The sequence below is a fragment of the Hesperophylax consimilis genome, chromosome 10, assembly GCF_061612785.1.
Source record: "Hesperophylax consimilis isolate HC1 chromosome 10, BYU_Hcon_1.0, whole genome shotgun sequence".
Classification (NCBI taxonomy): Eukaryota; Metazoa; Arthropoda; class Insecta; order Trichoptera; family Limnephilidae; genus Hesperophylax; species Hesperophylax consimilis.
The window spans coordinates 2,101,069-2,125,308 of NC_142845.1; the positions used below are offsets into that span (position 1 = coordinate 2,101,069).

At 35.9% G+C, this 24,240-nt stretch overlaps 1 protein-coding gene across 1 annotated transcript in view; it reads right to left on the reverse strand.

Annotated features, from left to right (window-relative positions):
• Positions 1-22,837, reverse strand: part of CHMP2B (Charged multivesicular body protein 2b) — a 30,408-nt gene extending 7,571 nt beyond the window's left edge. The window contains exons 1-4 of the mRNA XM_089636022.1: positions 22,699-22,837; positions 18,061-18,152; positions 14,577-14,693; positions 6,412-6,592 (exon numbers count right to left, since the gene is read on the reverse strand). Coding sequence (XP_089492148.1) covers positions 6,412-6,592; positions 14,577-14,693; positions 18,061-18,152; positions 22,699-22,732 — 424 coding nt within the window. The 5' untranslated portion in view covers positions 22,733-22,837. The remainder of the gene's footprint in view (positions 1-6,411; positions 6,593-14,576; positions 14,694-18,060; positions 18,153-22,698) is intronic.
• Between the last annotated feature and the right edge of the window lie 1,403 nt (positions 22,838-24,240).

The window sequence follows — 24,240 nt, forward strand, 5'->3', positions numbered from 1 at the left end:
ATCTAGGACCCGGATTTTAAACAAATGGGATGCAATGGAGCAATGACCAATTCTCATTCTCGAGATACAGGAAATAAATCTTTTGGATTTTTTCTTGCCGTGGAACCAAGGTTTACTTGGTATATGATTTTGTATTCCAGCATAAAAAGCACCAGTTCGGGTTTTCGTACTAGACCAATTTTCTTCCCAGGAGCGAATCATATTGGATTTAAGAATTGGGATGACGTCAGAGATAGGAATTCTAAAATCTAAAGGATTAGAGCCAGAAATTGTTCCAAGTTTAGCTAGAGAATCGGCTTTCTCGTTACCCTCAATTCCCAAATGGCCAGGGACCCAAACCAATATTGTCTCGAAATTTAATTCATTTAAAGATTTAAGGGTGTTTCTGATATTATAAATAATATAGTCTTCTGGTTTATGGATATTTGAGGAAATTTTCAACACTGCGCTTAGTGAGTCAGTGCACAGTAAGGCTCGTCGAATATTGAAAAGCTGGATTTGGCTCAAAGCTTGTTCAATTGCGAAGCATTCTGCAGTAAATATAGAAATTTCTTTAGGCAATTTATAAGACAAATCTAAATCGAATTCGGGAATGTGTACCGCAGCTCCACAATCTTTGTTATCAGACTTAGAACCATCTGTGTAAATGAGTGAAAATTCTGGAAACTTAGAAGATGTAATGTTTTTAAATTTTTCCTCAACATTTTGATTAGATGAGGTTAAAATATCAGTTCGGAAGTCTGAAGTTATAACATTGGGGATATAATTGATAGAATCAAATGGGATAGTGAAAATAGGAAGGATAGGATCTTTTTGTAGATTTTGGAGGGAAGAGGACAGAGATTTGAATGAAACAAAACTTTTTAGAAGGAGAGGAAGTTGATTTTTATCTGTCGATCTTTTTTCGTTATTTAAGTTATTGAACAAATAATCAAGGCTTTGTTCTAAAGGGTGACGCGATACAGAAAAAGATTTAAAAATATATTTATCAGCCAGGAATTGTCTCCTCAGAATTAAGGGGGGATCAACACATTCTACCTGGAGAGAATTAATTGGAGAAGATTTCATCGCTCCAATAATTATTCTGAGCGCTTTCGACTGAATTCTTTCAAGTTTTTTGTCCAAATATTTAGGAAGAGGATCGAAAAGAAATGTTCCATAATCCAAATGGCTTCGCACTAGAGCACCATACATCAATTTAAGAGTAGTAGGATGAGATCCCCACCACACTCTGGAAACAGCTCGCATAATATTTAGCCCCTTTTCACACTTAGCCGAAATGTTCTGAATATGCGGGAGCCAGGAAAGTTTATGATCCAAAAGTAGTCCAAGAAATTTAATTTGCTTAACGATTTGAAGAGGGACATTATCAAAGCAGACAGAAAAGGGGGGTATTTTTCTTTTGCGCGTAAAAGCCACTACTTTGGTTTTAGACGTAGCTAAATTCATCCCATTTGTCAACAACCAAACTTTAATATTATGTAAAGCCAAATTCAATTCCTTCGCAGCGCGCGATAGATTTTTGTGTGATAAATATATAAGGAAATCATCAGCAAAATAAAGTCGCTTGATAGATGAAGGAATTACATTGTCTAAATCACTTATATATATATTAAATAATAATGGACTGATTACGGACCCCTGAGGTAACCCCTTCCATAGTTTGCGATTTATCGTTTTTGAGGAAAAGTGGATAATAATGGATCTGTCTGTTAGTAAATTAATAATAAATTGAACTAGTTTTAAGGGAATTTTTATTTTAATTAATTTTTCTTTCAAAATGTTAATTAATACATCGTCGTAAGCTGACGAAAGATCAAGAAATGTGGCCAGAGTGCAAGAATTAAGGGACTGAGATATACGGATGTCTGTTGTTAATACACTTAAATTATCTATGGTTGATTTCTTTTTCCGGAAGCCATATTGATTAGGAGAGATAATTCTGTTATTTTCAACAAACCATTCCAATCTGTTCTTTATCAAGTGTTCTGCTACTTTCATTAAACACGACGAAAGAGCAATAGGACGATAGGAGATAGGATAGATTTCAGATGGATTTTTGCCAGGTTTTAAAATCGGAAGAATTTTTTGAACTTTCCAGACTTCAGGAATAAATCCCGTTTCGAACATGTAATTAATTAGGGATAAAAAATATTCAACCGACATGTCTGAGAATGCTTTAATGAAACTATATAAGATTCCATCAGGGCCAGGAGAAGAGTCTGGAAGGGAATTGATTACTCGATTTAATTCACTTACTGAGAAAGGAGAGTCCAGCCAGCTAGAGTGAGATGGATAAGAAATAAAGGAAGGCATTTCCTCACATCTGGCAACTGACGGAGGAGCTATCTTACCAGCAAAACCTATAATAATTTCTTCTGGAATATGTTTGGAACGCTGGGGAGTATATGACGAACCGAATTTTTTTAAATTGGACCATACGGATGACTGGGGAGATTCAGGAGACAAGCGTTCACAGAATTTTCGCCATCCAGACCGCTTTTTGTTTTTCAAAACGCGTTTCGCTTCTGCCTGGGCGCGTTTCACAGAAAGGTAATTTTCGAAAGACATACATTTACGGAAAATGGAAATTGCTTCTCTTCTGGATTTAACGACACTAGTGCATTCTTCATCCCACCATGGGGTGGAATGTTTTATCTTAATGTTTACATTACGTTTTTTAAGTGTTTTTTCTGCAGCTTTTATTATCATGTTAGGAAATAATTCACATTGTAAACTAGTGTTGACAAGGGAAGACTTAGATACTTGAACAATGGAGTCTAATTCTGAAGAAAAATTTCTCCAATTCGCGTCTTTCGTTTTAAATTTAAAACTATTGTTTATCGAAAAGGAATGCGTGGAAGATAGATGGTGGAAGGTAATTATTATAGGAAAATGGTCACTGGAAAGTGGATCTTTAAGAATGTTCCAAGAACATATGGGAATCACCGAAGATGAGCAAAGAGATAAATCGACTGCACTTTTCCGATGTTGAGGGGCAGTGAAACGAGTTGGAGATCCATCATTTAGAATACATAAATTATAGGTATCCATAAATTCTAATAGATTATGGCCAGAACGGTTTGTTAACTCACTGCCCCAAGAAGGAGAATGAGCATTGAAGTCCCCAAGTATCATATACGGGGGACGAATCTGGGATATAAATGTTGACCATTCGTTTTCAACAAAAATTGTAGAGGGAGGGATATATATTGATAGTAATGTAATATCAGATACAACAGCTGCTACTATCTGAAAATTATTGGGGAGAGTGTTGAAAATAATTTGTTTAAAAGGGATAGAATTATGTATAATAAGAGCAGTGCCACCTTTGCCATCCAGTCTATCATGTCTTAGACAATGATATCCAGGAATCTTAAATTGGTATGAGGGTTTTAACCACGTTTCGGAGATGGCAGCAACTGAAATATTATGTTCATCAAGTAACTGTACAAGATCAATTTTGTTGGCGAATAGACTTCTACTATTCCATTGAAGTATTTTGCTCAGTTGCGGATACATCGGGAAGGCTAGAGAGTAAAGATTTCATATAATCGGCAGCGTTGGACGGTACTTTATTGTTATTTGAAAGGATCGTAATTAATAGGGTAATTAAAGTTTGAATAAAAGAAGAATTTTCTATCATGACTTTAGGTAAGATATCGGAAGTGGAACAGTTTTTTAAGGCAGTCCCATTGGGAGCCTGGGATTTATTATTCCCATTCGGGTTAAGTAAAAGATCATTATGTAGTTTTTATCGAAAGAAGGAATAAATTTTGGATTAGATTTTATCGGTTTGAAAATTGTTTCTTTGTGGGAAGATGATAGAGGGGATTTAGGGGAAGAAAAATGAAAGATAGAAGCGTTAGACGTTATCTCTGCAAAAGATTTTTTCGTAGGAGAGAATAATTTAGAAGCCTGAAAGTAGGAAATGTTGTCTGCAGCCATTGACTGTTTGATATTTCTCTGTCTAGATAACTCTGGACAGGCCACACTAACAGCAGTATGGTTGCCCTTACAATTAATACAAATAGGGTTATTCGTTGTATTTTGACACTGTTCAAAGAGGTGATCCTCTTCGCAATGGAAACAACGAGGAGGGGAACGACAAATAGGTTTTGAATGGCCAAAACGGCAACAGTTGAAACATTGGATCGTCGGGAATCTGTATACTTCAACGGGAAGAGCGTTATAATAAATAAATACACGGGATGGTAATGTTTGACCTTCAAAAGTGATAACAACGGATTGGGAAGGTTTCCATATAGTGGTGCCGGTGGAAGTATCCTTGAAATTCAAACGACGTGCTTTTAAAACTTTTGGAGTTAATTGAGAGTCATTAAGAGCGTCTACTATTTCTGTTTCTGATAGATCGGTTGGGATACCTCTTACTCTGCCCATTCTGGTTAAATTGAAAGTAGGTATGAAAGATTTAAATTTATTATTTGAAAGAGAACCTATTTTTTTAACAAAATCATTAGCTAATGTGGCGGATTTAAATTCTATGGATAGTTTGTATCGACCTTCCGGTTTTATTGATCCATTTATAATACCGAGGTTATTGAGTTTTGAGCTAAAAATAAATTTACCGAAATCCAGGGGATGAATTATTTTCCCCTGTTCAGTCCTTTGGACATTAACAATAAATGGAGCTGAAGATGAAATAGAATACATAAGCTCAATGGCTTTTGCTTCTGTAGGAATGGTATCATTATAACTTCCATGAGAGATTGGGGATTCGTTTGTTTGTGAAAGAGATTTAATTTTAGGAGGTACATGAAGACAAAGCGGAGGTCGTCGTTTTCGGGAAGGAATGATTACAGAAGCTTGGGAATCATCAGAATCGTAGACGTCTGCAATATTAGAAATGGACTCAGGGTCAGGAGGTCGATTTTCATCCTCCTCCATTTCAACAAATTAAAAAAAATGAAACAATAAATACTATTTAAGAAATAATAAATGATAGAAATAATACACGCAACTGCGTCGCAAACTAATAATAGAAACAAAAATAATGAATACGAAAATGTAACAATAAATAAATCTTATCTGTACGCCGCGCCGCCGTCAGTCAGCCGTCAAACACAGAGCACTGGAAGTAAACACGACTGGACACTACCGAGGTTCGGTGACTACTCCCTATGAGCAGTTCATACTGTGTGGAATTGTTTTGCCAAGTGTCGCCGGTTTTGTTCACCAATACTACTGCACACCTTCGCTTACGCTAAGGTATCCGCACTAATACATAGAACAGATTTCTGTGCGTACACGTCCCGATACCGTTCAAAGTACCCTAATTAGGTAGTACTCCGCCTACGGTCCGGCGGCCAACATAGCATATCTCGTTCTTCTAATATCTTTGATTATATCCTTACACACAGATATACTACTATTTATTTGTATTTTTTTGACTTAATTCGTATTGTGGCGCAACTTGCGATATTTTTTTTTTAAATCCTCAAAGTTGAAAAAAAAACTTTTTTATGTTGATGATTCATTTTAATGCTTAAATGCTTTACATATTAGTATGCTTTGTCTAGTTTACAATATTTTATTTACACTGCAAGCAAGAATCAGTATTTTTTGTAATGGTATCACTCAATTGCCAAGGCTTCTACCAGGGAGCAACTTGACAAATGTAAATTATCTCTCATAGCGAGGTTGAGGACCGACTGATATTTGGGGCTTATGAAAAAAAGATGAATGGAGATAGTAGGAAGAATGTTGCAAATAAGCATTTAAAATGGAAAATACATTGAGAAAAGCATTTAAATGCAAAATGCAAAATGGTTTTTAGAAAAGCATTTAAAATGCAAAATGGAAAATACCCATTTTGCATTTTCATTTGAAATGGATTTATTTGAAATAAAGCACATCTCTGGGTGTACAGTAGTGAATGGTGGAAGAAGTTGGAGACGCCCGAGAAAGCCATTGCAGGGTCCACTAGTACATAATATTATTACATTAAATTATAAATTTACAGACAATTAATATGTATATGATATGAGGAAGGTATTTTACCTACTCACAAATCTTATGATTTCAGAGGAAATTTTGGTTTTAATTTACTAACTTTCTGATCACCGATGCTAAATTTTTCTCGCACACGCCAGCTGATTCTATTTTCCTAATAACTTACTTGTTTTTTGCAAAATTGATTTTTCTGTAAATTGCAATGACTAAATTAAATAATTTTCATTTAGTCATATGAAGCAGATACTTTGTGATATTATAATTTTAAATAAAACAATAACAGTATGCAGTTTAGTTTGTTTTGGGTTTGGACCATTTATCAGTAGGTACCTTAGATTCTGTCATTCCGGATCTCTCATTTCTCACTTGTACATTTGGTGGAATTTTGATTAGATGGGAATTAAAAAATCTCTTAAATAAAATGTAAGAAGAACTTACTCATTTCATCGGTCATCTCCATCTTGGCGTTTTCTCGCTGGAATTTGGCCATTTCACCGGCCAACTTCTGTGGATCCATCACCTTGTTCATGTTGCCCATGGTCTTGGCAGCCGTGCTCATAGCCCCGGCAAGAGCTATGTTGGCACCCATGGTTTTGTTCTGCATTCCCACACTGGTGATCTAGAAAATATGCTTATTACTTACTACATGGGAATTATCTAGTCAAAAACTAGTGGCAGCTTGTACTAACAAAAATGTGTGTTAAAAATATTGCCAGTCTTTCCCCTATGCCAGGTCGGGTAAAGGATACTAGATTCAAGCAATTTTGAAGCTATTACCGACCTGCTGGAATTATCAGTATGCGAACTGTGAATTAAAGTGGCGCCATCACGCTCAAGAGTTCCGAGGTATTGTTGAGCGCCGTTCGTGTTTCGGGGACATTTTAATACTATGGTCAACATCCACGCTCTGCGAGTATAGACAATTGATGTTGCCAAGTGACATTTCTGGATGAGCGATATGGAATCCGCTCGCACCACGTGACCTATGACTCGTGTTACAAAGAATGAAAGTTCGAGTCGGTTGAATTTAACTTCATACTTTTATAGTATGTATTACATTTATTACTGTTATGTATTTGTTTTGATTTTTGATGGTATTATTATAAGTTGATAATTATTATTTTTAGAATGATCAAAATTTTGGGATTGCGTTCCAATGCTCCTTAGCGCTAGCCGCCACTGTGTCAAACAGTAATTTTTTGTCTTATGAATCGAAGACCTTGAGAAGAAAACATCTAATGTCACAAGTTGATTATCTTTCAGGAGAGCATGTAATTTAAAAAAAAAATTAAAAAATAATAAATCATAATAATAATCTTTTATGCAATGAATAAGGATTAGCAAATATTATTAACTAAGGGCCTGACTAATAAACGCATTTTACTTTTATACAACAACCATTAATATAGGGTTGGGTAAAAATTTTAACAATCACAGTTTTCACACAATTGTATAAAGAGCAAATGACACAAATTCGAAAAATTGAGAAGTCACTATGAACAGACGAAGAGAAAGACACAAGCAACGCTAATCAAAAACGTCAAAGAGTGACTAATTATAGCGTCATGCAGCATTAACAAAACGAACTAACGGACATTTGCATTTTACAAACAAACTCTTGTGAACTGTTCTTATTTTGACAAAAGTACAATACTTTTGACAGTAAATTTGAAGGATGTACGATTTTTTTATAAATATGTAAAGGTGAAATTTAAAGGTGAACAGAACTCGCTACCATCAATACCAGTTTATGCGATACCTCTACATGCGAGAGTTCGGATATTACCCTTTATTGTATCCCTCTGATTTTCTTGCCGGAATGCTGGGGATAGAACGTCTAGACGTTAGGAGAAATATTGCAATGGTGTTAGTGGCGCACAAGCTGCTAAATGGGCACATTTGCAATCCAGATATTCTGGAACGAATTTCTTTTTATGTCCCTGATAATTTCATCAAATAAATAAATAAATAAATAATAAATAATTGTTTATTCCAGAATGTGGGGAGGTTAGTGCAATCCCACACAATCCATAAAATATAACTACAATGTTATATACAGAGATACAATTAAGTACAAATAATTTAAAATGTAAGTTTGATAGAGCAAATAAAATATAAGAAAAAGTAAAAGGAACTACATATATAGAATGGAGAGTGTTAACATAAAACATTTAAATATCTTGTAAGCTTATCATCGGAGCGATAATTATGGGGGCCAATATTTTTCTCCAATGTTTTTCGATGCTCGATCCTGAGGTCTGGCGGGATTCGATGATGAGGATGTTTCTGGAGTTATTGATCCTTCCCCTCGTTCCGGCTACCCTGGATCTCATAAGGGCAGCAAAGCCGGGAACTCTTCCCTCCATGAACATCGAGGAGGCACTGCAGTGCCTTGGAAGTCCGAACATTATGCGGTAGGCATTATTGTATTGAATCCGAAGCCTTTCCATGGTTCGCTTTTTGAAATTGGCCCACAGCTCGCAAGTATACAAGGTAGTGCAGAAAGCTGAGAATAGCGTCCTTTTCACCTGCGGGCTGCAGAGTCGAAATCTTCGACTGAGCATGTTACTTTTTATGCTCAGTGCTCGCCTCTGCCTATCGATGTCGTCGTCATCCGTTAAGTTGTTGGTGATGATATGCCCTAAATATTTCGTTGTTTCTACTATTATGAGAGGTTCTCCATTTAAAAACGCTGGGGGAATCTTTTTTGGTCCTTCTCTGTATTTGACGACCAGCAGTGCTGTTTTTTTTCGCGTTATATAACATGTTTGTTTCGAGTGCGTATTCTTCGCAAATCTTCAAGAGAATTCTTAGTCCCCTTATTGACGGTGCCATCAGCACCATATCGTCTGCGTAGCTCACGTTGTTGATGCATTCTCCTCCAATATGGCAGCCTACCCCAGCGTTATTTAACCTGTGAGTTAATTCATCCATATATATGTTGAACAGTACTGGGGACAAACAACCTCCTTGTCTGACCCCACTCTTTAAGAAAAAGGGTTCTGAGAAACCATCTTTCCATTTAACGAAGTTTTCTTGTTGACGGTGCCATGTGTCGAGAATTCGTACTACTTTCCATGGTAGACCTCTTTCTTTTAGTTTGGTCCACAATAATGGATGGTAGACTCTGTCGAAGGCCTTACTAAGGTCCAGAAAGCATGCGTAAGTTGTTGTTTTTCTCTTCCTGTAGTATTCCAATGTCCGTTTTACGCAGAATATGGCTGAGTCCGTGGAGCATCCTGTTTTAAAACCCATCTGATTGTCTTTCGTTTTCAATTGGAGTCCGACTTGATCTAAGAGAACTCGTTCAAATATTCTGGCGGTGGCGGTGGCGATGGATATCGGTCTGTAATTTTCCTGTAAAGTTATGTCTGTCAGTTTAGATTTTACTATCGGTATTATGATTGTCTTTGTCATGTCTTTGGGTAGATAACCACTCTTTATGATATCGGTGAACAATGTTGCCAGTAGTTTCAGAATCGCTACCCCTGCATGTTTGACGTGTTCGGTACTTAAGCCGTCATGTCCTGCTGATGTTCCGGATTTCATGTTTTTAATGGCGGTTTTCACCATGTTTGCAGTGACTATAGGGTCAATGTCATCATAGGCATTCAAATGCGTTTCGTTTGAGGAGATGGTCGGCGTGGTAGTCGCGAAATGTTTTTTGAAAATATTGGCGATTACTTCAGGATTCGTTTCTCCGTTTATGTTGCAAGAGACTTTGGAACGCATGTTCAACATTTTATTAGATTTATTCCAAAATGATTTGAAGTCCCGATTGTCTAAGTCCGCTGCTATTTTATCCATCTGGAGTTGTGTCGAATTCCTTTGGCATTGTTTTAGAGCTGTTTTGAAAGCGGCACGCTTTGTCCTTCTATCCTCCGCTATGGGACCATTGTGCGGTCTCCCATTATCAATCCAGGTGAGCATTGCTTGTCTTGATTTTTCGTATTTGTCTGCAACAAATTCATTCCACCCACAGATTTGCTTATATTTTGGTGTAGTAGTATTTCTAAATATACAAGCGGCACTATATCGTAATGCTTGTACTATACATCCGTAGAGGTGTTTTATTTTGGCACGTTCAGGGTTGCCACCGTCCTCATGAAATGTATTTTTTGGTTTGATTTTAGCTAGATAAGTTTGCGAACATGAGTTATAAATTCCGATATCACGTCTATTTTTCGGATTCCATAATGCTGGATCCCTTAATGTAGATGAAAATACTTCCGATGTTACTATTCCATTCGTATTTAACGTTAGTTCGAGGGGTCGGTGGTCAGTCCAATCAACATGGTAATGTATTTTCATCTCGATAATTTGTTTGTAAATATTTTTCGTAACTAGACAGTGGTCTAACCACCTGGTAGTACTATGCGCGTCACTGACGTATGTGTAAGAATTCTCAGGTAAAATTTCGGTGTCGGCAAAAATGTATTCGAATTCTTGACAAAAAGATTTTAGCTCTATTCCAAAGAGTGAGTCGGGATTAGCGTTGAAGTCTCCGATAATAATTGAATTGATATAATCTTTGTCGTCAATGATCGTTTGTAAGGAGGCCAGGCAGTTGGTAAACTCCTCAAAGTTGTCAGTTAAGCAAGTCGGCATATAGATTGTGAAGATGGTTAATCTAATAATGGTTAATCTCATCAGAGCTAGACAGCACAGATTATTTATTTTTCCAAGGGGCAGGACCAACCTACCAATGATCATGCCTTTGGGGAGAATAACTACTTTGTTAAATCACATTTCTTCTGTGATTGACATTTTCAATTTGAACCAAAGAGAATTTAAGACGGCAATAAGCATACTATTTAACAAATCTGGTTAATCAGATAGTATTGATGTACTTACCCATGCAAATAAATGTATGTACTTACTTATTATAAACTGTAATTTATAAACTGTTATTTGTGAAATGTAAATGGATTATACTGTTTTTCACAATAAATCAATAAAAATAAAATAAAAAGAAAATAACCCTAATCTGGGTACCAGGACATGAAGGTATTGAGGGCAACGAGCGGGCTGACGAACTAGCAAGGAAAGGGACAAAAGCACCACTTGTAGGATCCGAGCCGGCCGTAGGAGTAGCAGCTTGTCACACAAAATTACATATTGATAGGTGGGTCAAATCCCAGCACTGCAAAGAATGGGAGAGGGCACCTGGAATGAGACAATCCAAAGTACTCATAAAAGGACCAGGCCCTAGACGAACCAAGAAACTATTCGATATGGACAGAAACTTGCTGAGGGAACTGGTAGGACTACTAACGGGACACGGCCATCTCAGGAGACACATGCAGATATTGGGAGTGGAAAACACCAATAGATGCAGGAAATGTGAAGAGGATGAAGAGACTCCAATTCACCTATGGTGCCAATGTCCTGCCCTGGTGGGAACTAGGCTCAGATACCTGGGGAGACATACAGTGGAACCAGAAGACATAGCCGCGTACCCAATAACAACCCTGGTTAACTTTATCAAAGGGACTGGGTTGTTGTTAAAGGATTGAGGTAAAATGGGAGATAACACAATGGGCCTGTGGCCTAAGTGCTCTCGATACATTATTAGCCGAGTTTATTTTTTTACAACATTGTGTCGGCGACCGAAAACATATAACCAGGGGTGTAAAATATTATAGAATCCACCTTCACCGGAATCAGTTCCCTTTCCGTTCCATTTCCAGGTAAGCGTTTTACACAATACGTTTTTTCATACAGATCCATGCAGGCCGTCTTTCCATATAGATTCGGTACGGAAAGTAGGACTTACTCTATTTTTGATACTGATTTTAATGTACATTATGAAGTAGGCATCATTGTTGGAGTAATTTTAAGTAAATACCTCCAATAAAAAATAATTTTTAAGAATATAGGTAAATGTATTGTTAGGTAAGTTTTTAGATTCTCACGGCCAAAAGCATTTTTGTTGTTTGTTTTTGGGGTGTTATGCCGTGTTGCGCTAACTCCTTCTTTAGCCGACGTTTCGGACAGCGGTAGATCCGAAGATGTGACATCTTCGGATCTACCGGATCTGCCCTGATGATGGACACTGCAACGCTGTCCGAAACGTCGGCTAAAGAAGGAGTTAGCGCAACACGGCATAACACCCCAAAAACAAACAACAAAAATGTATTGTTATTTGATAAAATGCACATACAGTGAAATTTCATAAAACTGCTGAACAAAACAATAGTTACATAATAACTGTCATTCCTGGAAAATAATTATATAGGACAATTAAATTATTTCTATTCCTCAAGTTTAATAAGTAATAAATAAATGGTTGATATTTTAGCAAACCATCTTTTTTTTTTTTTTTATAGTGAATACCTCACAAGAGTCCCAACTGCTCCCGTCTGGAGCCAGTGAGACTATGGCATCCCCAATTGGGGGATGTTGTGAGGCTGAAGGTAAGCGGGGAAAGGAAAGAGGAAGGTGGGGAAGTACCTGGCTATTCAGATCTAGTCACTAAACACGGCTAAAGCCATTTGGAGCAACGTTTCAATTCTGAATGGTGGTCTTACACCAGGGCGATACTGGTAGTATCTTCCACTCTGGAACGTGCCGCAAATATACTATATATTATTTTAATTAATTAATTGTGCAATAACACAAATTAATCAAATAAAATTTATTTGCGCACGCCGGGTTCGAACCCGCGACCTTCGGAATGGCAGTCCAATGCGTTACCACTGGACTATGCCGGCCGTCATAGACATCTCTAAATAGTATAAAACAAAGTCACTATCAGCGTCCGTCTGTTTGTGCGCTTAGTTCTTCTAAACTATGCAACGGAGTTTGATAAGATTTTCACTATCATTTAGAGAATTTCTTCTGGTTGATTTTGTAGTGATACACCGATTATACACGGCTCCCCCGAGGCTAGTTACCACTTTCGTCTCACCCCGAAATATTATTACATTCTTCGTCGAAGCCCCCTTAACAAGAATCTTTGCATGGACCCCTATAGATAAACAAAACTTTGTGGAAAAACATTCACCAGGTCTTCAATTGTGCAACATACAATAATGTGCCACCGTACGTTTGAATCCTCAATTTAAATGGGTCATTATACATTCTTATACGAAAAGTGTTGAGGTCTTTTTTCCTTTGAAGTAGAAACTAACGCACAACTTGTCGTCATCTCTAAGTAGTATAAAATAAAATCGCTATCCGCGTCTGTCTATTTTTGCGCTTAGTTCTTCTAAACATGTAATGGATTTTGATAGGATTTTCACTATCATTTAGAGAATTTCTTCCAGAAGGTTTATATATATAATACATGCATATTATGTTTATGGAAAGTAGAGAAAAATCAATGTTTTGTAATCAAGTCATAAAAAAACAATTTCAGGCGCTTAGATTGCTAACACTGGCTAAACCTTATGAGATACATCAAAATAATGTACTACAGCATTGTATATCTTGAAAAGACCTATGTTCTATGGCCTTTGTTCGTGATGGTATATGTCTATCTCCTATAAATAACTCCCAGCATCGCCGGGCACACGTCAGCTGGTTTTCAATAATTTCCCCATGTCATCTTTTCAAGGGTGTTTTGTTAGGTCAGTCGGACAACATTATCCAAATGAGGATGCCATGAGACTGCCTATGAGCAGCTGATTGGCTGATCAATGTTTGATTTTGATCTCACTTTGCCGTCAAAGGCCAGTAATTGCGTTAAACCCATAGGAGTCGGCAAGAATATTCAATAAATAAAAATACATTTTTGTTAAGGCCAACATGAAGGCAATACCATACTTGATAAAGTGACATTTTGTTTTTGTATTTAACAAACCCTGTAGAAGTAATATTCAAATGCAAAATAAATATATAAGGTCGACACTGCAATTGCAGTGCTACGTGACGTGCGTTGGTACAATTCTTCAACACTGCAATTGCAGGCCTTCGACTCCTAAGGGTTAAGGTTAAACGCAACGCTCGTTGTATTCTACGTGTTCACAGATGGTGTTAATTAATTAATTTTGTTTAAATACGCTTTTGCAAGGTATTGCTTTACAGTATTAAGACAAATTATTTGTTTGCGCCCTCATATACGCAATATGAATATGAATAAATAGTTTTGTCCATATAAAAACTCAATTCTATCGAGAAAGGCATACAAATACAATATTGGATTGAATCATCGGTAAAATATTGTATTTGTGTGCCTTTCTCGAAAGAATTAAGTCTTTAAACGAACAAAACTATTGATTCATATTCATAATGCGTATATACGGGCGCAAACAAATGATTTGTCTTAATATTGTAAAGCAATACCTTGCAAAAGCGTATTTAAACAAAATTAATTAATTAACGCCATCTGTGAACACGTAGAATACAACGAGCGTTGCGTTTAACCTTAAACAAGTTTTGTTGCCATCTGAGATGAGAATGTCTAGGTCTTTAATACAAGCGGCTTTGTTCACAAGAACACACATTCGAAATTATAAAATTTTACAGATAATTTAGTTATTTGCTTAGTAAATGTTCACTTTGAAATATAATGTTATAATTTATACATTATAATATATACTGAAAGATGCTCAAATTGTTACAATGTTAATAAATAATATTATCCTTGTATCAATACCCACCTTACTGTTAGCAGCGTGGAATCTTGTTTTCTGTTTTCTAAGCTGTACGAGTTGTTTTGCGAGCAGGATGCATGATTCGTTGTTTCCTTCTTTGGCCATTTTCTTAATTTCCAATTCCTTAAAAAGAGTAATTAATATTTATATTACTTTGGGTACAAACATGCAAGTTAGAGACACAAGATTAAAATAATTCAGAGAAAAATATCCTCTTGAAAACTAAAGGATTACAAAATTGAGTAATTGAGCTATTAGGAGGCCCTGTCGAAAATAATTTCACTCAGGCTCAATGTCATCTTTGGGGATGTTTTTTAATGTTATTATTTTTTATTTGACTAATTTATTTAGCACCTTTTCGTGAAAAATCACATCAAGGACGTCATACAAATATATTTATTAAATAATATATACAACTAGGATTCATAATAACTAGTGACTTATATCTAAGACTTATTTCTAGTGATTTAACATCTCGTGTTGTCCCGGTCTCTTCGAGGCGAGTGGCCAAACGCCGCAGTGTTTGTCCAGTTGGTGTCGGACGGCCAGGAAATCTGCGACGAAATTCACGCTGCTCAAACACAACCGTCGAATTGTTGCGAAAAAAAATGGAAACAATTATTCCGCGTTCTTAAACCGATTCATGTCTTGTCGATTTTTATTATGCGTTTGTTTACTTCACAAATGTCAAAACCGAATTGACATTTGGCAGCATTTGCAAAAGTTATAGTGTTTTCCATAGGGTGATTACTTTTGCCCCACCTTGTATTTACACATGTAGAGACTTACAAACTAATCTACTTACATTAAAAAATACATACATCAATAAATATGTATTTTTTAATGTAAGTATATTAGTTAATCTAATTTTACTAGCGCCTACGGCAGAGGTGTTGGTTATTATTGCAGTGGCACTAATACCTGCCTCCAAAATGAAAATATATTAAACACTGAAGTGAAGAGAAGTCAAGTTGAAGTAGAAGTGAAACATAACATTCTTTGTCATCCTTGCAAGAGACTTTGTTGTAATCCTTTTTGTTATTGCGCAGGAGTCGAACCCGCAATCTCCTTACTCAAATCAAATGCGTAGATCACTACACTATGGAGGCTATGATTGGATAGGCGGCGGTACTAGAGAGCGCCTCAGTTCCCCATGCATAAACCTAGTGCTCAAATAGAACTGCAATATAAATACTGATGCGTGAAACGTACAAAGCGGGATAATGCAAGAAGATCTAGAAGGAAATAATATTGTCTAGAAAATCGTAGTGCAAATTATAATAATGTCAATAGATGTCTCTTCAGCTTTAATTTATCATGAGAAGAATAGTAGATTCCTCCTTTACCACACTAACTAGTTTCTTCTATTTGTCACCAGAGCAATAATAGTAGATTCCTCCTTTACCACAGTAACTAGTTTCTTCTATTTGTCACCAGAGCAACAATAGTAGATTTCTCCTTTACCATAGTGCCCATAATTCTATTGTTATTCTGATGTATTTCTCTCTTCAAATCTTCAAACTCTACAATAAACAGCTTGTGACCTAAGCGTCCTTGTGTTTTAATGATTATAAAAGGACTGGAACTGGAAATTAAATGGAATTGACATACAGGAGTGAACATATTTAACAATTTATACAGAAAAAAGGGCAAGATTTGCTTCTTCCTGTATATCCCACCCACTCTTCAATTAGCTGACTGAGTACTTAATTGTTTCTAACAGCACAGGTGACGGCGTACAAATTGGTAACCTATCTATAATACAAATTTGCATACATTGATCTACGCTTTTGAAGTTTTCATGCGTAAAACTTCAACACTAGTCTAAAAACTATACTTTTTGATTCCTCATGAAAAAGCAAACTACTTCTGGCGCCATTTGTGTGCCCACGCAGTAGCGGCTAGTTAATAACTGCTGCCAAGCGCTGAACAACCAACAAAACTTCCGATCCTGCTAATCACAATACGAAACTCTGTTCGATTATAACATCTCACAAAGATCTCATACGATGGGTATCTACTAAGCGTGCGTAACTTGCATTGCGAGTGTGCCTATGTTCGTAGCAGTTCATTTTTGATTGCGGTCCAGAATTGTACTACTTAGTTTGGATAATCTGTGAACAGTCGAAAGCGTGGGTACATATGATTCTTTCCCAATACTGGCATGATTGAGGACAGCGATCTTGCTTTCACCACCACATCGAAAGGAACAGCTTGTTCAGTAGCATGTTAAAAGGGAACGCGTATGCGTGATATTGTTGTTGATATTGTGTCTTCAATTTAACATCTACTCTTTTTCAGCCAATGTTCACAGCAATCTTCGATACAAGTTATTAAAATGAGTGATTAGTTGTTGTCAAGCATTGTCTTGCAGTGATGCTAATGTCTGTGAAGAAATCACCAGATCTGAGAGTTTTGAATTTTAAAGGGAGAAAGGGAGTTTATTCGGAAAAAGGTACGAAATGCAAAACGAAATTTTGAGCAATGTTATAAGCATACATTTGGTTCAGTGGCCACATATCAACAAGATGGTTGTGGAGGTTTTCGCTAAACAAAAGGAGCAGAGAACAGAGCTTCTTTATAAATAGGCATGTGCCTAATATTAAACTGATTATCTGACTTAATGTTGTGTACTCTTGTGAACCCCCACACATTTTGACCACCGGCCGCCACTGTTTCCACCTGATTGTTTTATGCGAATCTTCAACGTGATCTGTTTTATGAGCTCATTCAACTTTGGGGATGCTGTGTGGAATGTCTTTTTAGCGAAAGGGAGGATAGAAAATTCTGGGAAAGAAAAGGGTATAAGGGTGGGTAGGAATTTGGCGGTCAATGTGTCCAAGAGTGACGAATGTATGAATCCATCTCCCCCACTGCGGTGCAAGGCAATGGGTAGAGAGATAGTCCAGCTGGAGAAGTCAAAAGGTCTCCCTCAACCAGTCTCTCCCGATCCAACTTACCACGCAGTGGGTGGGAAAACGCATCTGTCGCCAAGACCCAGACATATCTCACTCCATGAACGGGGGAACTCCTACTAAGCTACCAAACGTAGCGAACCACTTGGAGTAACCTATGGCAGGCGTGAAGATTGTCCAATAAATGGTTGCCAGGGCGGCGGTACATATACCCGCCTCCCAAATTGTATGTTTGGTTTGATAGTTTCTAATATTAATCTTAACATTTGGGAGATAGTTACACAACAAAAGTTTTAAGGTTATTTGAAAAGTAATTAATCCCGTGTTTTAGAAATTTCATTCAATAGCACCATTCCTCTTGTCGTGCTATGCTGTGCTAGAATATCAGTTCTGCAGTGTGGTATCTTAAACAAGTCGTGGCGACGACTATAGTTGTAGTTTTGTAGTAGAGAGAATCAAATCGGCTGAATCATATTGTAGTAGTAAGAAGTATGTATCTTTAGCAACATGGTCGCTATTGACAACATGACTGTCAGATATGCATGATTTAGAGTTGCTAAATTTTAAGAACTTACAATCTTCTTTTCTTCTCTTTCCAATGCTTGCTTGTCTCTTTCAATCTCTCTGCTGGCTTTGCGTAAGATTTTGTCATTGTCTCTTTGTTGTTCTGGAAATACAAAGAATACATTACATTTAATGGATCAGTTTTCCGGGTAGAATTGGGATTTTTTTTATCTACTAGAGCTAATCTGTGTCTTCTTTATCTATGGAAAGTAGAAGAAATGCTGCCAACGGCTTGCATTGTGCAGCATTCGGAAAAAATTTACATGCGATTACCATTCTTAAAACGCATATTTTTTAAAATAACACTTTGATTCCACTTAATTACAATAATAAACAACTATTTCATTCAGATCAAAATTACCTAAAATTTTATGCCTCTAGGCCCTTTAGTACGGCAGCCAACTGTCATTTTAATAGAACTAATTTAATTTAAATTAATTAATTAATTTTAATTAATTAATTTTAATAATTAATTAATTAATAATTTTCTCTTTTTGTTTCTTGTGTTTGTATGACTTGTTGCATAGCTTTTATCAAATGTAATTTTATTCTTATTTTTTATGTTTCAAAGTATCTGTCAAATTAAAATTATACTACCAACAATGTAAAAGCCCTATGGGAGTTAAATAAATAAATAAATTTTAAAAAAACTATACCCTATATAAAAAATAGGTTTTTATGCTTTATGGTGAATTATTTTTGTGTTGTGCCGTGTTGGCTACCACCTTCTTTCGCCAACGTTTCGGACAGTATTACAGAGTCCATCATCAGGGTAGATGTGTAAATGAAGATTGTAGTGAAGAATCAGCTTAGTCGCGTCTTCTTTATCTATATTAATGGGATTTTAACGAATCAAAAAAAATTCTATCGGTATTAATAAAGACGACGGGGCTAAGCCCAATAGTTCTTGGTATCCGGTAAATGACGGCTACACCAAAACTAAACGCAGAAAATCATTTTAAATTATACTGTAATACCAGCTATTAGGCTAGCTTTAGACTTGTAAGTTTTTTCGTAAATTTACGACTTCTAGCCAATGGGCATATTGGATTTTCAAAATGCAATGCGCCCATTGGCTAGAAGTCGTAAATTTACGAAAAAACTTACAAGTCTAAAGCTAGCCTTAGAGAATTGCAGCTGGCAACACGGATTCGCATCTACATATATAAGCACACACTTCACCACAATCTTCATTTACACATCTGCCCTGATGATGTACACTGCAATGCTATCCTAAACATTGGTTAGAGAAGGAGGTAGCGCAGCATGGCATAATACCCCAAAAATAAATCACTATAATAGTTGCGTAAAAATCTCAAATCATTTCAGAGGTTTAAAGGCTATTTCTTTCAATAGGTTTTTAGTTTGGGTTGTTTTCGTAATTATGCACATTATGTGAGGTTGTAAGTAAAATTTTATACAGTATCATACAATAAGGTATACAGATAGAGTTAGCTTTGGTGTTCGAAGTATGGGCCACGCATATTGGTATAATTTTTTTTTCTAGCAAAACTTTGTTCTCTTGGTGAGATTTATTTCGGTCTGTAGTACCGCTATTTTTGTGTGGCATACATAAACCGACATTATGTTTGCAAACTTACATTCATCGTGAGAACACGATTGCGCTTTGTGTCCTTACGTTGAATGTTTGTGGTGATTGTGTTTTGTATTTGTTGGGTATTGTAATTGTGTTGTCATTATTATATTTTTTTTTATCTTTCTTTAGTGTTGTCAGAGTGTGGGAGTGACTGGCCATCACGACCATACTTTGATTAGGTATAGTTGAAAAATATCAGACATGTTGGATTTGTATTTGACATTGTTGTTTTTTTTTTTTATAATTACAAAAGGAAAGGAACGGGAATGTCTTTTGCATAACAACGTGGTTGTTAGAGGTGTTCATTCTGATTCCTGGAATGTATACTTCTCACAAGTATGATGATCCTAATCTTGTGTGTATTATTTAGTCTTAACATGTGTGTAGTGTTTGTCTTAGAATATAAAGTTTTATTTTTGAGTTATTTTTGCTCTCCAGAGGAGGTTTAACTTTCCTCACCAGATAAATATGTACATTGAAAATGATAGCTACAGAAGCTCATAATATCTATTTTTCCAGAGTTTTAGGAAATTCTGTTGCATGTTTAAAAGTTATTACATTTGAGTGATATACGAATCTCGAATTTAATATTAATATTTAATTATGAGGAATATTATTCTTTTAGAATTTAAACAAACTTATTCAACTGTAGTTTTAATTAGTTCTAATAATCATTATCATGGGGTGGATCTCAGATGTTTACAGTTAATTTTTTTTGTTTTTCTTTAAAAAAAAAAAAAAACAATAATAATAATAATTTTCAATGATAAATTTCTGATGAATCTTTCGAGGTTTGGTTCTTGGATATTACTTTTCTAGGGCTCTATAGGTGGCAGTATACTATTATTTAATATTTCAATTCAATATCTATATATTTCATCAGCAACTACATAAGGTGGAGATCAATTGATAATATAAAATAGAGTTTTTCTCTTATGCTTTCAAATTTTGTTTATCATGGTTAATATTGTATTTCTTATTTCTTTTTTTCAAAACATAGATCTTTCAAAACATGGTGATTTTTTCTTGTAAGTTTTAGTATATCCATCAGTAGGTCTCACGTGTCATTAGGAATTCTTTCTGGATCTCAACATCAGTCATCGGTTACAACCATCTCTAACCTACAATATAGAAATCTTTCTTCAATTGGAACTTCTTCAAAAATGGCTCTTCAGTCTTCTCTGGTCGTCAACAGTCTTCTGGTAATTTTGAAGCTAAATCGCACAGAGTATGCAGAAACATTTCTTCAATTGGAACTTCTTCAAGAAAGGCTCTTCAGTTTTCTCAGGACGTCAACAGTCTTCTGGTAATTTTGAAGCTAAATCGCATTGAGTATGCAGAAACATTTCTTCAATTGGAACTTCTTCAAGAAAGGCTCTTCAGTTTTCTCGGGACGTCTACAGTATGCTGGTAATTTTGAAGCTAAGTGGCATTGAGTATGCAGAAGTCTCTCTTCAATTGGAACCGCTTTTACGGATGGCACCACTTTTACTCCAGAATACCTCACCAGTCTGACATTCAAACCGACTTCAAGTAACATGGAGGGTACTGAAATTATTTCTTCTGTGGGAATGGCTCCTTGGACGTCTCCACGTTGGTCTTCTAGGATGGCTTCAAGTTACTTTTGGAAACTGCAACACTCTTCTGTCATGCGACTTCAGACGCCAGGTGGCGTAGTGGAATTTCTTGCAGAAATTCTGTTGGCCAGGGGGGTAATGTAGCGGTAGGAACTGTCCGCTCACATAAGAAGAATTCTAGACACACGTTCGCATAGAATTTCAGCCGCCGCTCGTTGACTTCAAGTAGCCGAGCGTGGAATTCCAGAGAAGCCGTCAGTTGGTTTTCGTGGCAGGTGGCGAGAGGACATCGGGATCGGGCTGCTTGAATGTCGGAGATTAATACGCACACGTGAGACAAATTTGATTAATCCACATGAATTAGACACATCTCTTAGATATCACCATGAATATAAATTCGTTTAGATGAGTTTTCTAGACTGGCGCTCAGTGGTGATGTCTTATTTTTTTAGCTTCATAGTTAATATAATCATACAAGTTAAACATCATGGCCGAATTCAATTTACGTTGGCTGTCTAGTAGTCAACCACCCCTGATAATTTAAATATAAGTATTGCTCTTGTATTCAAGTTAAATCTCAAATATACCCCATGTTGTTTATCACATTTAATATTGCTGTATTCATTTCATTCCCTTTATTGCTGCAAGCTAAAGTAGAGCAAATAACCGGAGATACGGTAAGTTTATTAATACGTGATAATATACGTTACACATTGTCCGATGTGAAATATCACGATCATCTGCGTTACAAGCGCTCGTCAGGCACAGGTCTCCGAAGATAACTTCAAAATGCCAACATGCACGCTGAGATATACAAGTCGTACTGGAAAATGTAGGGAAAGCAACGGTATAACCTTTCTTCGGTAAGTAGGGTTTTACCATAATCAGTAGTTGCGTAAATTGACTTATTAATGTTAAAAACTCGTTTAAAAAAACGCGTTTCAAATTTCACACAACTCAATGGTATCCTATTGCATTCTGTAAAATGGCACTACCTTACATTATAATGATAAATTAAGCTATTTAACCTTTGGATTGCCATAATAATTTTTGAAATCGTAACGGGTCACATTATTTTTACATCGTTCTATCCAACACACAGAACATGTATATAAAACGTGCTGGTTTTTCCGATATTGCAAGGAATATAGACTCTATTTAAATATAACTCATTAGTATCCTTTGCATTCTGTAAAATGGCACTAGCTTAAATTATAATGACAAATTAAGCTATTTAACCTTTGGATTGCAGAAATAATAGTTACAATCGTAAGGGGTCTTAATAGATTTACATCTTTCTATCCAATACATAGAACACGTATCAAAAACTTGCTGGTTTTTCCGATACAGATAAATATAATTTATATTTATTCATCATTTCATAATACGGAAAGTTTTATTGCTTCGGTGGGCATTGAAAGACATTACAGAATTCATAGGACTAAGAAATGACATTTGATAAATATCAACGATACCTTTGACGGTTGGTGCCTTCTTGAAGAAATCCATAATTAAATGAGTAAATGTTACGAAATAAACTCTAGATTTAAATAATAAAGGTCGTATTATTCATAAACACCAAACAGTGAGTCACGCAGCTGTCAGAGGAATGTCAATTTCAAATATCGCGCAATGTTGCTAGAAGTTAAAATTTACCGAGTAGGTACTACAAAGTATTTTTCTTTGAATAATTGAGAATTCGGGGACCGTTGTTATACAATTTAATGTAGGCGTACATAACGATTTTAGTAAACTTTCGGGATCGCTGGCCACGGAATGAGATACGTAGTTGTTTTAAACATGATTTGATTTTTTAAGATTAAAAATATGGTATACAGTAGTGAACGGTAAAAAAGTCGGGGACGCCCGAGAAAGATATGAATCAAATAATTACTTATTGTAAAATGAGGTGTAAGTAATAAACGAAGAAATAGGTGTAAGGAGAATATGAGGAGAAAGAGGTGTAAGGATGTGGATGTAATGGTTGTAGAAATCGGGAACGCCCAAGGAAGACAATATGGCAGATGACAAGATCAAATTAATCAATTACTTATGTGTAATACAATGTGGCGTTTGTGATAATGAAGAAAGGGGCTTAAGGAGAATGTATGACATGGAAATGAATGGTAGGAGGACGCCCGAAGAAGACATGGCTCGTTAACGTGAAACAAATACTTATTACATAATAAATATGAAACAAATATGTTATTTACACATTTAAAATGCCCCCAGTTTTCAGGTACACCAGAATTCATAACCTCAAACTTTACTTCAAACCATTCATAACCCCGAGCTACGCCGGGTACACGTCAGCTACACAGGTCAGGTACACGTCAGCAGTCGTTAAAGTCGAAACAATATGATTTTTAAATTAATCCTCAGAAACACCGTCTGTATTTTTCAATAGGTTTGACAGACGTATTTAGTTGACCAATTTCATGAATAATAGTACCTACTAGTAATTCATTGGCATTGAATTTCAGATACCCCTTGGCCGTAATTAATTAATTGTGTCCCCGAATCATACGAACAAACCATATTTGGCAACCAGCGTTTTATCAACTTGTAGTTTAACATTTTTTTGATCAGTATTTTTTATTTTATTTATTTTACAGTTAGATTAATGCAATTACAATATAAGTTCAATTAATAGCTTTTAAGAAATTAAATTTTCGGAGCAGCTCATATAATCTCATCGAAATCGTTTTGTCTCTCCTAATGTCGTGGTAAGAAATATGATTTAAACGGCGTTAGAAAGAGAAAACACCACGCTTTATATTCAAATCTAGAAATTAACTAGAGAAAAAAATAAATTGTACAGCTCTGTGAAACCAACGAGAAAAAAATATGAAATTTTTTGAATGTTTTATAAACTAATTTTATATGAAGCTACAAAAAGGAAACTGATGTTCATAATAAAAAAAGTGAGGAAACTATAATGTTCATAATAAAAAAGTGAGGAAACTGCAATGTTCATAATAAAACAGTGAGGAAACTGCAATGTTTATAACAAAAAA